This window comes from Anomaloglossus baeobatrachus, chromosome 6 (assembly GCF_048569485.1).
Source record: "Anomaloglossus baeobatrachus isolate aAnoBae1 chromosome 6, aAnoBae1.hap1, whole genome shotgun sequence".
NCBI lineage: Eukaryota > Metazoa > Chordata > Amphibia > Anura > Aromobatidae > Anomaloglossus > Anomaloglossus baeobatrachus.
The window spans coordinates 125,694,652-125,711,546 of NC_134358.1; the positions used below are offsets into that span (position 1 = coordinate 125,694,652).

The 16,895-nt window shown below is 44.8% G+C and overlaps 1 protein-coding gene across 1 annotated transcript in view; it reads left to right on the forward strand.

Moving 5' to 3' along the window:
• GGH (gamma-glutamyl hydrolase) overlaps positions 1-16,895 on the forward strand; it is a 45,188-nt gene that overhangs the window by 16,993 nt on the left and 11,300 nt on the right. Inside the window, 5 exon segments of the mRNA XM_075353240.1 lie at positions 4,421-4,535; positions 6,148-6,198; positions 8,749-8,833; positions 15,014-15,152; positions 16,255-16,361. Coding sequence (XP_075209355.1) covers positions 4,421-4,535; positions 6,148-6,198; positions 8,749-8,833; positions 15,014-15,152; positions 16,255-16,361 — 497 coding nt within the window.

Consider the following 16,895-nt stretch of genomic DNA (forward strand, 5'->3'; position numbering starts at 1 on the left):
ACTTTATGGTGCACCTCCGCTGGTAGGTAGTTAAAAGGGAGGGATAGACCATCCCCTTATATATCCCTTAGGACAATAGGCTATTCGTATTTAAAATTATAAGATTTGGAGTCATGCTACCTAGAGCTCATTTTTGAGTGTTGAGATTATCAGTGCTCCTTTCCTCACTAGTTGGCTTTCACCCTTCTTGTCCTCCCACCCACCTCACGTGACCAATTGACTACTGTTTTAATATAAGAGTTATTATGCTCTGTATTTTTGAGCATTTTTAATACTTTATAATAATAAAATATTGCTTTTAGGAGTATGTTTTTTGTTTTTTGGCCTCATCCTTGTGCCCTTGAAGTAATGTGCCTCATACTTGTGCCCTATAGTAATGTGCCTTATCCTTGTCACCTTGTAGCAATGTGCCTCATCTCTGTGCCCTTGTAATAATGTGCCCATCTTTGTCCCCTTGTAGTAATGTGCCCATCTTTTCCCCTTGTAGTAATGTGCTTCATCTTTGTCCCCTTGTAGTAATGTGCCCATCTTTGTGCCCATGCTGGTCCCCTTCTTTTAGCAATGTCCTATCCTTTAGTAATGTCCTTTATTATGCCATAGTTGACATACAAACAAAAAAATAAAAATTGATCTCACTTGAACTCTTTTCCCACGGTGTCCTTTTTTCTGCTGCTTGCAGCCTGCAGACCCCCAGACAATCGCATCCCAGACCAGGGGCTGCTGCCGTCAACGCTTTACTTCAGTTGAATGATTGGTGGCCCCCAACGGAGACGAGCTCTCTGTACAGCTATTCCATTGACAGCCGCTGGCCAATCAGAGGCATGCAGCTGATGTCATACACTCACATCAGCTGCTGACCTGTGACTGGCTGGCAGCTGTTATAGGTAAGCAGAAAGCTTCTCTGTGTGGCGCCGGCAAAGCATTCAACTGCAATAAAGCACTGACCACAGCGGCCCCTAGACCGGACTGTGATTGTCACGGGGCCTGCGGACCGCAAGAAAAAGCAATTTTTTTTTTATTTTTTTTTTTTTGTGTGGACATTAGGTCTGTAGGATAAAACAGTCACCTGGACATCCCTATGGAATAATATTGGTCTGACTATTATCAGTTTTTTCACATACAGTGGTGGCTAAAAATACAATCATATGAATGTAATCCAAGGCTGACAGGCATTTTATTAGACTAGCTTCTGTGGTGGTCACAACTTACTTGGTTTCTAAGTGCTTAATCTGCAGGGATCAGTGTTTTCACCAAAGCCTGCAATTTCAATAGATATGAAGTGAAAGCTGCACACCAAATTCAGAGAAATATGAACAAGCACAACTGCTTTATAATACATAAGGAATGAAAAATACAATTAGCCATATGAAAAATTAAAAAAATTGAAATGTGACATTGCATAACTGCTGAGGATTATTTGAAAAAAGAGATATTTAGCTAATGTATTGATCAATTCATTACTGCCCTATAACCACTTCACGGTAATCTCTTATTTATCGGGTCCCTAACCAAATGTTACCTCTCTGTGCGGTTAAAACCTGCTTGTGTATGGGAAGCCAGGTACCTGGCTATATAGGAAATTAAATAAACATGGCTAAAGGGTGGGACTGGGTTCTCAGACAGAAACAAACTGCATAACAATCAAAAAGACTGCTGGAACACCATTGCAAATGTGAACAGGGTGCTAGCTAAAAAATACACTATCTATATAACGTGAAAGCTGCACACCAAATTCAGAGAAATATGAATTTTTCATATGGCTTATTGTATTTTTTATTCCTTATGTATTATAAAGCAGTTGTGCTTGTTCATATTTCTCTGAATTTGGTGTGCAGCTTTCACTTCATGTAGATTGTGTATTTTTTGGCTAGCACCCTGTTCACATTTACAATGGTGTTCCAGTAGTCTTTTGGATTGTTATGCAAAAGAGGCATGGCTATGTCTATCAGCCGCCGGGCTACGTCTATCAGCCGCCGGGCTACGTCTATCAGCCGCCGGGCTACATCTATCAGCCGCCGGGCTACGTCTATCAGCCGCCGGGCTACGTCTATCAGCCGCCGGGCTACGTCTATCAGCCGCCGGGCTACATCTATCAGCCGCCGGGCTACGTCTATCAGCCGCCGGGCTACGTCTATCAGCCGCCGGGCTACGTCTATCAGCCGCCGGGCTACGTCTATCAGCCGCCGAGCTATGTCTATCAGCCGCCGAGCTATGTCTATCAGCCGCCGGGCTACGTCTATCAGCTGCCGGGCTACATCTATCAGCCGCCGGGTTATGTCTATCAGCCAGGCTCCTGCATCTGATCGTTTGTATACAGAGGCAGTATCAGTCCAGTGACTGATATATCTATCATGGACCATTAATTTTCCAGTGCTTTTGAGAGCTATATCCATCATGTAGGGTTTATGAAAAATCCATTTTCATAAAATTGTTAGGGAACAACATATGTATTAATAGAAGGGAGGGGGATTGATTTGGATCTTCATCTGCTGATCACTGTGCAGAGTAACTATTAATTTAAAGAGAACTTGACTTCTTATACATGCTGCCCAATCCATGGCCCTATACACGTAGGCAGACACCTGGCAATCCATGGCAGCGAGCGGCGAGAAGCCACCAGGGACCGCCTGCCTGAGTAGACTCCCCGGCGGCAATTAAAAATGTGGATTTTCTCTGAAACGCCTCAGTGTTTGGACTTACAGAGTGACTATCTCAGTCCCATAGAAGTGAATGTACTTAGTGGAAATGGTCCCATGGCTTTATAAGCTTCAATCAGTATGTCAGCCTGTTGATCCTAACCGACTGTGTTCCCACTAATCCATTACTCCCAGTATTGGCATCATTTTCGTCAGTACACGGTGAGTGAATACATTAGATGCACTTGATGTAATTGTATGTTGGCTCTGCGGGCACATGTTTATTTTTCCATGAATTATACGCTTTGGCATACATGGCTCCTGTTGTCAGTCTTGGAATAATCCAGCTTGAGATTTGTTAGATGACTCATTTTTCACTTGTGTAAATAGCTCTGTGCTGGGTGACGTACACAGATTATCCAGGACTGCCTTACACAAATAGACTAGATGTTGAGCATATTGGTAATTATATTTACATTTAAAGGTGTTTTTTACATCCTTAGGGTTTGTGCACGCTATCATGACCCCCTGCGTCCTGGACGCATCATGCCCTGTCCTGCGGGATTACGAGTGCTGTCCGCAGGAGACCGCAGCTGCCGTGCCCACAATCGGGGTTCAGGCTGCTGCAGTCTCTCTCTGTTCTCCCTGCAAAGAACACTTGCAACTCAGGAGGTCGCACCGCATGTAAGATTCCACTGCGGAAAAACAAAGCACAGAGGACATGGGATTTCTATAAATCCCATCCAATGTGCTTGTACTGTACAATGCAGCATTTTGATGCGTCCAAAATGCTGCGAAACCTGATCATGGGCACGCAGCCTTAAAAAAATTGTCAAGAGGAAGAGAATATTATAATATAAACACCCTCAAGATGCAGACGCTATATCTTCAGTTGCTGCTACCGTCACAGTTACTATTTGTAACAGCGTAGTTATTTCCCTGGATGGTATTGTCATCAGGGGGCGGTGATGGAAGCAGGGGGAGTGATGCCTGCGCCGCCCCTGATGATGATTCCTTTCAGGATGGTGATAGAAGCTGTGGGGAGATGTTGCTGTCACTCAACCAGCTTTTACCTTTGCCCTTTAATGAATCATCACTAGGGGATGGCGCTGGTGTCACTCACATTGCCTCCATCACCGGCCCCTGATGACGATTCCTTTCAGGGAAAGAGACTGCGGTATTAGAAGCAGGGACTGTGATAACGGCAGCGACTGAAGATGTGGCCACACTTTATCACCTCTACTAATCCAGGAGGTCATCAGGGGACGGTGGTGACAGTAGCACTGCCACCTGATGATGTACTGTTTCAGGAGAGGTGATGGACACCGCACAGAAGTGAGTGCACCCACTGTTTCCGGTGAAGTCCCGTTTGAAGTGGTATAAAATAAAAGATATAGGGAGAACCGTAGGCAACTTAATAATGAAGCTAATTAAAAAAGTGTTTAGAGCTTAAAGATGAGTATTTCTGAAGGACTTTGTAGGTGATGGACCACCCCTTTAAAAACTCATTTACATATGGGTTTCTCTGGAATAAGACATCAGATTGCAGATATGACGGACGGTATCATTATTTCAGTTTCCTATGACCAACATGGCCATACAGACGGGTTAGGAGGATTGATGCTACTGACAAATTCCCTTTAGAAGCTTAACCTATTTTTAGACTTTTTAATTCTACTTTTTATCTTACTTAAGTGTTGTTTTCTGCATATAAAGAGGAACATAAATGTTAATGTTGTGTAGTAAATAATAAAAGTGAATTGTTTTCTGTTTTGCACTTGCAGGCGTTTTGGCACAGGAGACGCACTTTGAAGACCTGCATCATTTAGGCTCGTCCTATTTAGCGGCTTCTTATGTGAAAACCCTTGAATCGGCTGGAGCCAGAGTCATCCCCATAAGGTAACCTGACACTTGGTGACAAGCCGTCGGCTGTTTGACACACACGAGTACAGTGATTGTTCTACCGAGAAATAAGGCATAAGGCTTTAAACAGAATTTTTCCTGGAAGCGATGACAGTGCTGCCGAATGCTACACAAACAATATAGCATGAAACAACGTCATTGGAGAAAAATCCAAAAATGCACAGTTTCGATCAGCACACCACTGCAGCCAATCACAGGCTTCAGCAATTATGTGGCATCCAGTCATTGCTTCAGCAGCCGGTGCCATCCTCTGGACTGGCCTACATTGGACTCATAGGTGTGGCGGGAGGGGAGTATGCCTCCATTTATTTTATTACAGCCCATGCCTAAAAAAGAGAAGGTAATGTTGGACAACCCCTTTTAAACTTGGGCTGACCTGTTGATTTTTATGGTAACAACTCACTAACAAGTCACTAGTAGAAAGCCCCTTAACTGACAATGGGAATCTAAACACTTGTTCTCAGGAGAGATAAGCCACAGTCAATTTAATTCGCAGGTCTAAAGGCCCCGTTACACGCAATGACGTATCTAACGATATATCGCGGGGGTCATGGATTTCGTGACGCACATCCAGCGTCGTTAGCGACGTCGTTGTGTGTAACAGCTCCGAGCGAGTGTTGTTAGCTATCAAAAATACTCACTTTATTGTTGATCGTTGACACGTCGTTCATTTTCATAAAATCGTTGCTGTTGCAGGACGCTGGTTGTTCGTCGTTCCTGCGGCAGCACACATCGCTACGTGTGACACCGCAGGAACAAGGAACATCACCGTACCTGCGGCCGCCCACAATGAGGAAGGAAGGAGGTGGGCGGGATGTTGCGCCCGCTCATCTCTGACCCTCCACTTCTATTGGGCAGCCGCTTAGTGACGCCGCTGTGATGCCGCACGAACCGCCCCCTTAGAAAGGAGGCGGTTTACCGGCCACAGGAAAGTCGCTAGGCAGGTAAGTCCCGTGTGACAGATCCTAACGATGTTGTGCGTCACGGGCAGCGATTTGCCCGTGACACACAACCGACGGGGGCGGGTGCTTTCACAAGCGACATTGCTAGCAATGTCGCTGCGTGTAAGCCCCCTTTAGTCTATCGGCCATGACAATAATCAATGGCCTTTGGACTGGAGCGGGGGTAATGCCTTTTCCCTGACGGTATAGACAACTCTCCTTTAAATTAGGCAGCATGGCATGGCATCATCATTGTGGGATACCACGCAACAACTTGCCAGGCTCGCTGGGCAAAAGAAGAGCCACCGATGCCGTCAGGTAAGAGGTGGTTCTTCCATCCCTGTTCAGTAGCCTCAGACCACTATTGTGGCCAATGGATAGGGATGTGCAAATGGAATCTCACCAACTCCAGTGTGCTGTCTTCATTCCAACTCCACATTTCTTACCGACCATGGACGGCATGACTAGTGCCTGCACATCATACATAGGGACGCTTAGTGATCTAGTCCCGTCATATGCTTCTCCATCGGTAGCACAATGCTGAGAGTGGTCCTTCACTTTTACATTTCCAGTGTGTAGAGTAATGGCAGGTTCTTCTAGGTGGGAGCTATGAACCATTATATAACAACTGTATTTTACCTTTTTAGGATCAATCTTGCTGAAGAAGAGTATGTGAAAATCTTCAATGCCATCAATGGGTATGTCTGAACTATTCCATTTTGAGAAATCCGCATACACACCTTCTGCCGGTTTATAGATCAGGTCAATAATTGGGTTGGTTTGTTATCAGATTCTGAGATTTACTTATGAAATATTGTTTTAGTCCATTGTGATTTAGAACTTTCAGTATACATAAATCAAAAATGCTGAAACATCAAGGTTGTCATGTTTTCTTACTATTCTTCACATTTATATGTTTTTTATTTATTCATAATTTATTCCTACTATGTAATAATTTTGTTACATACTATCCAGGTTTCACATTCTGTTATACACCCATAACTTTAACTTTGTAGGGGTAAACCTTAAGAAAATGTCCCTAATGTATAATGGTGTATAAGGCTACTCGGTGAAAACAAGTTCTGGCTTATAGTCTGGATGGGTAATAACCTGTTGATCAGTGGCTGTCTGACCTCTGGGATCCACAGAGGGAATTTATACAGTGCCTACAAGTAGTATTCAACCCCCTGCAGATTTAGCAGGTTTGATAAGATGCAAATAAGTTAGAGCCTGCAAACTTCAAACAAGAGCAGGATTTATTAACAGATGCATAAATCTTACAAACCAACAAGTTATGTTGCTCAGTTAAATTTTAATAAATTTTCAACATAAATGTGTGGGTCAATTATTATTCAACCCCTAGGTTTAAGATTTTGTGGAATAACCCTTGTTTGCAATTACAGCTAATAATCGTCTTTTATAAGACCTGATCAGGCCGGCACAGGTCTCTGGAGTTATCTTGGCCCGCTCCTCCATGCAGATCTTCTCCAAGTTATCTAGGTTCTTTGGGTGTCTCATGTGGACTTTAATCTTGAGCTCCTTCCACAAGTTTTCAATTGGGTTAAGGTCAGGAGACTGACTAGGCCACTGCAACACCTTGATTTTTTCCCTCTTGAACCAGGCCTTGGTTTTCTTGGCTGTGTGCTTTGGGTCGTTGTCTTGTTGGAAGATGAAATGACGACCCATCTTAAGATCCTTGATGGAGGAGCGGAGGTTCTTGGCCAAAATCTCCAGGTAGGCCGTGCTATCCATCTTCCCATGGATGCGGACCAGATGGCCAGGCCCCTTGGCTGAGAAACAGCCCCACAGCATGATGCTGCCACCACCATGCTTGACTGTAGGGATGGTATTCTTGGGGTCGTATGCAGTGCTATCCAGTCTCCAAACGTCACGTGTGTGGTTGGCACCAAAGATCTCGATCTTGGTCTCATCAGACCAGAGAACCTTGAACCAGTCTGTCTCAGAGTCCTCCAAGTGATCATGAGCAAACTGTAGACGAGCCTTGACATGACGCTTTGAAAGTAAAGGTACCTTACGGGCTCGTCTGGAACGGAGACCATTGCGGTGGAGTACGTTACTTATGGTATTGACTGAAACCAATGTCCCCACTGCCATGAGATCTTCCCGGTGCTCCTTCCTTTTTGTCCTTGGGTTAGCCTTGACTCTTCGGACAAGCCTGGCCTCGGCACGGGTGGAAACTTTCAAAGGCTGTCCAGGCCGTGGAAGGCTAACAGTAGTTCCATAAGCCTTCCACTTCCGGATGATGCTCCCAACAGTGGAGACAGGTAGGCCCAACTCCTTGGAAAGGGTTTTGTACCCCTTGCCAGCCTTGTGACCCTCCACGATCTTGTCTCTGATGGCCTTGGAATGCTCCTTTGTCTTTCCCATGTTGACCAAGTATGAGTGCTGTTCACAAGTTTGGGGAGGGTCTTAATTAGTCAGAAAAGGCTGGAAAAAGAGATAATTAATCCAAACATGTGAAGCTCATTGTTCTTTGTGCCTGAAATACTTCTTAATACTTTAGGGGAACCAAACAGAATTCTGGTGGTTTGAGGGGTTGAATAATAAATGACCCTCTGAATAAACTTTTCACAATTTAAAAAAAAAAAAAAAGAAAAAGAAATAACATTCTTTTTTGCTGCAGTGCATTTCACACTTCCAGGCTGATCTACAGTCCAAATGTCACAATGCCAAGTTAATTCCAAATGTGTAAACCTGCTAAATCTGCAGGGGGTTGAATACTACTTGTAGGCACTGTAACTCCCAACCGTGGCTATCAGGCTGCCGGAAAATGCTAAGTGCCGGACTTGATAGCCCCATACGGAGGGAATAGAGCGGCGGCTGAGCGTGAGCACTGCCCTCCATTCTAACGGGGATAAACGTCTCATATTCTGCCAATCGGTGCAAAATTTCAACACCCGATCTGTTTGTTTTAAGGAAGCGAAGGATCCTCCAGCAGCGATATTTCTCCTCTCTCCCCTTAGAAATGACATGAACGCTCAGCTGATTCTTACGCTTGTGTATGTGATTGAGTCCAGAGGTGGCTGTATGTTGAATGAACTTCCATCCAACAGTTGACAGGTGTATAGCTAACTGTTTAGGTTTGATGTCCCTTCATACCAATGTGTGGTTAGTTATGGACTGTACCGTTGACTAGTTATCTTGTTTTTTTTTTATATATATACATTACTTCTTATAAACCCTGTATAAGGCCCACTGATCTCAAGACCTGATGTTTTATATTCCAGGGTTCTTCTTCCTGGTGGTGGCGTTGACCTTAAAGATTCTGGATATGCGAAAGCTGCCAAGATATTCTATGATTTAGCGCTAGCGGTAATCTTAATTTCACTTCTGCATTTTTTTAATCAATGTAGATTCTCACTGATGATATTTAAAAAAACAAACAAAAAAAAATAACTTACACACCTCTGTTAAAATGTCATTTTTTTTCTCTATGTAAAAACCAGGATTGAAGACGTCAGAACTCTTGCCACCTTTTAACTCCTTCACGACATGCACTGTACATGTATAGTGCAAATAGGAAGCGGGTGTATGGAGCAGGGTGATCTCGCGCCATACTCGGCAGATTATGGCTGTGTGTTACAACCAGGACCTGCCTCTAACAGTCACGGGTGGTGCTTGTTAACCGGTGAAATGCTGACGTCAAACTCTTGACAGCAGCTTTTAACACTCTCCCGTGATATAATCGCGTTGTGCCAATAGATTGCTCTGACAGCAGTGAGCCTGTGGAAGACCTTTGTCCTTGTCATTCTGGAGCACCTTTGAAACCCTACTGGTGGTCGGACTTCAAAGGAGACTGTGATTTTCACTGTACACAGCATTTTCTTATGGGGCTAAGAACTTTCAGGCAGAAGTTGTTAACTACCTGCCTGTGTGGCTAGCACCAATCTGTGCCAGCTCAGAATGATCACAGACCGCACATGCCAGCGATTCTTCAGCTCCTCGTGAGTTTGTGTCAACAGAGAAGCTTCTTCTTTTCTGCGCTACTCTGTTGACATAACGTCTCTACAGATGTCATGTTGATTGGCTTCTTGCTGCCTCCCTGTGGGGAGCCGGATGTCAATCATCAGGACACCCTATTCGGAAGAGAAATAGTTACTCTGTTAATGAGGTGTAATGAAGCAGCATTACTGCTGGAAGGAACGGTCTGTGATTACTCTAAGCCAGCTGTTAAGGTTGCGGAGGAGCGTCGAGCATCCGAGAGTGGACCTACTGGGCCCCACCCAGACTCCCCTGAAGGGGCTAACCTCAAGCTACACCCAATACAGGGACTGTCAGGTGCAGCTCCAGGGGGCTAAATGCACAACTGCCAGGACCAGTGAATTCAGCTCTAAGGGACAGCAGAGTCTCCAAAGTCCAGTACGGGTGTGCACAGATGTGATGGCACAGACGAAAAATCACAAAAGTGGCTACAGGATGTGGTATCCTGGACATGGCAGCACGAAGGAGGTGGCTCAGACGTGGCAACACAGAAGTGGTGGTAGCAACAGGCTCTACAAAGAGACATAGATTAGCGGGTACAGGTAACTTGTACTAGGATTTGTGACGCAGGACTAGACTCAGTGACGGGTACAGGGCCTGAGAACGAGCAACGCACTACGTATAGGCAACGTTGCTCAGGCACTTCTTAAGGAGAGGGAGCCTTAAATAACTTCACGGTGATTGGTGATCTCAATGCGGCGTGGCTGCGTGCGCACACTCCAGGCACTCCCAGACGACCTACGTATGACCTGCGTATGACCTGAAAGCAGGAGGAGGACAGGAACGGGGTGCATTATTCCACCGGACAAGTGAGGAGAACGGCGCACCTGCCGAGGCATGAGAGCGGGATCGTGCGCGGGCGCAGTATCAGGAGTGCATGCTACGTCAACAGAGATCAGCGCTGAGCAGTTAGCAACTACCTGCTTGTACGTTCTTAGCCCCATTAGAAATAAAATACATACATCCCGTATAACCCCTTTAAGTTTGGGTTGAAAGTTTAGAACTTTGATCTGTCCTATTTGATGGGCAGTATGGCGCTGTGTGTTATTAGAAAATCTATGGTGGCAACTTCAATAAAACACAAGCTGAAGCAAAAGCTCAAAACACAGGACTTTAATGATGTTATTTATTTTTGCACAGTTATTTCAAACTTCATCTTAGGCCTCCGACACACCTTCGTTAAAAACGTGCGTGGTTTGTCCGTTTCCGTATATACTGGAGACCCGGACAAACGTGCACCAATGTTAATCTATGTTTGTGGTCAAACTTGCGTTTTTCATCATGTCCGTGTCCGTGATCCGTATGTGTTTCCGTTTTGCACGGCAGCATGTCCGTTTCCTGCACGGAACATGCACACATGGACACCATGAAAGTCAATGGTTTGGTGCACACAAGTACATGATACGGATAAATCTCCGTATGCTCCCTGTACGTTTTGTGCTTTTTTGTAGTGATGTCGGCTATTCTTTCTTTTTCTGTCTATGTCGGTCAATCTCCCTCAGTCCGTCGGTCGGTCTCTCTCTGTCGGTCGGTCCCTCTCTCTGTCTGTTGGTCAGTCTCCCCCCTCTCTCATACTTACTGATCCCCGATCACCGGCGCGGCGCTGCACGGCGTTCACACTGCTCCGGCGGCTTTTACTATTTTGAAAAAGCCGGCCGCTCATTAATCAATTTCGTATTCCCTTCTTTCCACGCCCACCGGCACCTATGATTGGTTGCAGTTAGACACGACCACACGCTGAGTGACAGCTGTCTCACCGCAACCAATCACAACCGCCGGTGGGCGGGTCTATACTGTGCAGTAAAAAAAATAAATAATTAAAAAAAAAACGACGTGCGGTCCCCCCCCATTTTGATACTAGCCAGGGTAAAGCCACATGGCTGAAGGCTGGTATTCTCAGGATGAGGAGCTCCACGTTATGGGGAGCCCCCCCAGCCTAACAATATCAGCCAGCAGCCACCCAAAAATTGCGCATCCATTCGATGCGACAGTTCTGGAACTCTACCCGACTCTTCCCGATTTGCCCTGGTGCGTTGGCAATCGGGGTAATAAGGAGTTAATGACAGCAGCCCATATCTGCCAATAAGTCCTAGATTAATCATGGCAGGCGTCTCCCCGAGATACCTTCCATGATTAATCTGTATGTGACAGTAAATAAACACACACAACGAAAAATCCTTTATTTGAAATAATAAACACTAAAAAAAAACCTTGTTCACCAATTTATTATGCCCCAAATACCCATCCATGTCCGGCGTAATCCACGGACGATCCCGCGTCGCTTCCAGCTCTGCTACATGAAGGTGACAGGAGCGGCAAAAGAACACCGCCGTTCCTGACAGCACCACAGCAACTGAGGTGAGCCGCGCGATCAGCTGTGCTGTCACTCAGGTTACTCGCGGCCACCGCTAAATCCTCCACCTGTGACAGCAAGTCACCCGAGTGACAGCGATGAAGTCACAGGTGAGTTGCGGTCACGGGGGGTGGACTCAAGCTAACCGCGGGTAACTTGTGTGACGGCAGCGCTAATCGCGCTGCTCACTGCAGTCACTCAGGGGATTAGCGGTCACTGGTGAGTCCTGCACGGGTGATCGCTAATCAGTACGCGACACCCAGACAGAGCCGCGGGATGACAATGAAGTCGAGTGAAGTTTACCCGCGTTCATTCTCAGCGTGCGACTCTGTCTGCTGTCAGCGGGTAATCAAACACGACATTTTACATTAAATCCGGAACATTTCACACGGAAAAAACATTCATACGTCAGTTAAACATCACACGCACACGCGGGCATTGCACACGCACACACGGCTAGCATACGTCGGTTATACAAAGCCCACACGGACCATAAAAACGGACAAAAAAAGGATCACGGACCTGAAAAACGGCCCGTATTACACGTGCGTGGTTTTAACGGATGTGTGTCGGAGGCCTTAAAGCGATAAAAATACACAAAAATATTCTGGAGCTTCATAGATTGACATCTCATGGTTAACAATTGTCTGAAACGTCTGAGATCTCCATGTGGAGTCATACATTTCACGTATATTGTGTATTGTACACCGCACATGGATTTTGGAGAAGTGATATTATGCTGTCTGGAAAAAAGACATTTCCAGTAATGGAGACTCGTAATGGTATAAGTGCAGGAAATAGGAGCTACCACTGATATTGCACAACACAAAGTGATTAAACCTTAAAAAGCGAAAAACAAGTTCCTGGAAATAGAGAAGTTACTCGGTGACGTCAATGTTAGTCAAGATGTTACGTGCGAAAGATAAAGGGAGTCTGTCAGCCCAAAATGCTGTATAGCCCTATTAAAATCATGACTGTGTGCGTGATCGTCTACCGCTCCTTTGGCAAGAGCTGCGTTTTTAGGATTGGTGGGGTCCCAGTGGTCGGACCCCGGTGATCAGGAAGTTGTACTATACCCAGGTGATGACTTAAAAACTTGAAAAAAACCCTGTTAAGTTTCTTTGACGAGATGCTTGTGTTCACTGGACACTTGAAAACCTTTACACATCTAGATATCTGACAGTGTTTCACTTTTTAGTTACTTTTTTAAAACTTTTTAAGGTTTTTTTTAGCTGTAAACTACCTATACTCGGCTGAGTTCACATGTCCAGTAATTGTCTGTTAGAACGGATCCTGCAGAAATCGGTTGGGAAAATATCTGCCAGATCATTTTTTTCTAACATTGGAGCCTATGGAGAACGGATCCGTTAGTGGATTGCTACTTATCTTCCATTTGAAACAGATCCTATAAGAAAAAAACAGATCCTTTACAAATGCAAGAAAAACATATAGCTCAATAGTAATCTGTTAACGCATCCGTCCTTCATAGACTCCCATGTTAAAAAATCGGATCCAGCAGACACCAGTTATTTAGCAACGGACAAAAAAGTTGTGTTTTCAGAACTTTTTCCCAACAGATCTCTGCAGGATCCGTTCTAACGGATGATTACAGGACATGTGAACTCAGCCTAACTTAACCCAATAATGACCCAATACCATCCTTTAGGGTATGTGCCCACGATCAGGACTCACTGTGTCCTGGACGCAGCGGGTCCTGACCTACGGTCCGCGAGTCTCCTCCGCAGGAGACCGCTGGAGACCGCAGCTGCTCGTACCCACGATCCGGGTTCAGTGCGCTGCTGTCTCTCGCTTGTGTTCTCCCTAAGGAGGATGCATGCGAATCCGCAGCTAACAATGGACATGCTGCAGTCTGGAAAGACGCACCGCAGGTCAGTGTTTGCTGCTGAAAAAACAAGCACAGTGGGCACGGGATTTCTAGAAATCCGATACACTATTCTTGTACTGTATAATGCTGTGTTTTGGACACAGTGAAAACATGCTACATCCAAACCATTGCAAACACTGATCGTGGGCACACACTCTTAATGAGGGCAGTGATTGTGGCGAATTAAAACTCCTGTGACCTAGCAGAAGCAGGCCTAATGCCTAGCTGTTTGTGACAGACAGGACACTAAGGAGATGATAGCAGTTTTTGGTTTTCTCTTGTATCTAAGTCTACATGGCACATAGCTAGTGCTGAGCACTGAATGGAGAATGCAGCCACATCTAATGGACCCAACAGTGACATGAACGCCAATTGACCTATATGCCTTCTCCCCCTTAGTATGGCTGAGCTGAAGGGTTTTAGAAGACCCCGAGCAGCTCTACCGTAACTTAGCTCTCATGTCAAGTTAAAAAAAGTGAAAAAAACATCTGAACAATTACAAATTTATTATTTTTTTAACTTTTTGAAAAAGATTTACTCTAGCCACAACTTTACTCTAGCCACAACTAAAAAAGAAAAATATAGTTTGTGTTTAAATTTTAGGTATGTTTATTTATTTTTTTTAGTTTGGCGGCCCAAGTATTTTGGTAGCCTGTGGCTGGCTTCACTTGTTTTCATAGTCTGTGTATGCATGCCCATACTTGCCATGGGCCTCCTGAGCTCAATGCTCTCTTATGTGCCTATTGGGCTTGGCTGTTGAGGTCGGGGCACAAGACCTGCAGTCAGATCAGAAACTGGGACATGTGAAGATGGACTGACCCTCCCACAAATGTGACTCCACATGGCCATCTCCCAAGTGTCCGATGTGGCTGTGTACCACCCTGGACTCTCGGGAAAGATGAGTCCTTCTTCATAGTCTGTTGGGGGTTTGGATAGGTTGAAGTCCGTAGTTGGCTTCAGGACAATTCTTATGCCCATACATATTGGCAGATATAAGACTTGGTAGAGGGAGAATAATCTGAGAGTAAGATCATTGAATGAAAATCCCAATACGCTATACACCTTTGTGCTCTCCTAACGTGTGGCAGCGATTTAAGGTGGATGATTTCAGTATGATCACCAAAAATATATTACTGGGTGTAGAAGAAATACGTGACTAGTTTACAGAGATCTCTAATTTCAGCCTTCGACCTTTGAGTCAAGGAGGACTGTTGTGTGAATGGATCATTATTCCTAATAGACATTACTAAGCTCATTTTTATCTTTCTTTCAGGCTAATGAAAAAGGGGACTACTTTCCTATTTGGGGGACCTGTTTAGGATTTGAGCAACTGACTGTACTGACAAGTGGAGAACTGTTACTAACACTGACCCAGACAGAAGACATCTCATTGCCTCTGAACTTCACTGAAAGTAAGTATATAGTGTAGTATGTGCTGTATGTTGTAGCTTATGCATACACTGACCTATTACAGTGATTGTTTGAAACCCATATCAGGCTAGGGGATAAATTGCCTATCATTGAGAGTCCAAACACTGTGACACCAATCGATCCCAAGAACAGGTCTCTGTTTATAGTCACCCTTTGTGACTGCAGTCTTGTAAATCCCCATAGTGCACATGCACTGTAAGGATTTTCTGGTGTTGACGCCGGGAGCATTCGGTTATGTGGCTGCAATATGCGATTTTCATACATGTGGTCATGTTCTAACTAGATGAGCACAGCCTCACTGAATGCAAGTGAATTGAGTAAAGCTGGATTCACTCTGAAAGGCACATAATTAGCCAGTTCCCGCACCGGACAGTTCTCACGGCGCGCAGTATGTGTGCTGTGAGGATTCACAAGTGGCATAGTGACTTCAGACTTGTAGATACAGGCCTGACAGCTACTTTAATGATTGACAGAGCATAAAATGCGCAGGATTAAATTAATTGTAATACAAGTTAAACTGATTAATGAGTGGGAGAAGGTTCAGTCAATTCTAGCTCTACAACATGCTGCCCACAGACAGGACTCCATGGGCAGTGAGATGTTTTCCTTAAAGGGAATCTGTCAGGTGCAATATACACCCAGGACCACGAGCAGTACTAGGTGTATATTGCTAATCCGTGCCTAACTGTCCCTATATCTAGTAGCATACATAAAGAGATCTTTAGAAAAAGTATTTCTAAAGATCTTTTATCACACGCTAATGAGCGCATGGACTAGTCGCAAGGACGTTATATCCCCCGACTAGCCGCCCTCTTAGCATGTTAGCACGCCCACAGGGGTGTGCTAATATGCTAGTCAATGCAGCGTCACCAGCGGTGATGCGTGTACTTGTGTTCGCTTTGACCGCTGTTCTGAATGCCGGGCCTATTGTGCCGAAATACGTATACAGTGAGCGCTTTCCCCTCTGCCCTATGCCGCCGCCTTCAGGTAGGGTATAATGGGAGACCTAACTGCATGCTTTTCACATATTTTAGATGAAAACTAGAAATTTACATTTATTTACCCTAAGCTTTTCTTTTCTAGATGTGTTTAATAGCAAATTATTCCGGCACATTCCCGCTGCTTTATATAAAGCCCTCTCCACCATGTCTATAACTGCAAACTTCCACTCCTGGAGCCTCTCGATACAGGTACATCTCCAGGCGCGGTTCTGGCCAGATAATGACTGGTTAGCCTTGTCCTCTTATTTGTATTGATCATTTCTCATGCTTGACTTTTACCTTTCAGTTGTTTAGAAATCTGTAATCAAAAGCAGTCATTCACAAAGTAAAAAGTTATTGTAAAATAATTCCTAAATTAATGGGATTTTCCCATCACAATGTTTTATGACCCATCGATAGGATTTACACTGAACAAAAACATAAACCAAGCACTTTTTTGTTTTTGCTCCTGTTTTTCATGACTTGATCTGAAGATCTAAGACCTTTACTATGTACACAAAAGACCTTTATCTCTCTAATATTCTTCACAAACTTGTCTAAATCTGTGTTAGTGAGCTCTTCTCCTTTGCGGAGATAATCCATCCACCTCACAGGTGTGGCAGATCAAGATGCTGAATAGACAGCATGGTTATTGCACAGGTGTGCCTTAGGCTGGCCACACAGCACAATGCCACAGATATTGCAAGTTTTGAGGATGCGTGCCATTGCCAGCCCAGCAACTCA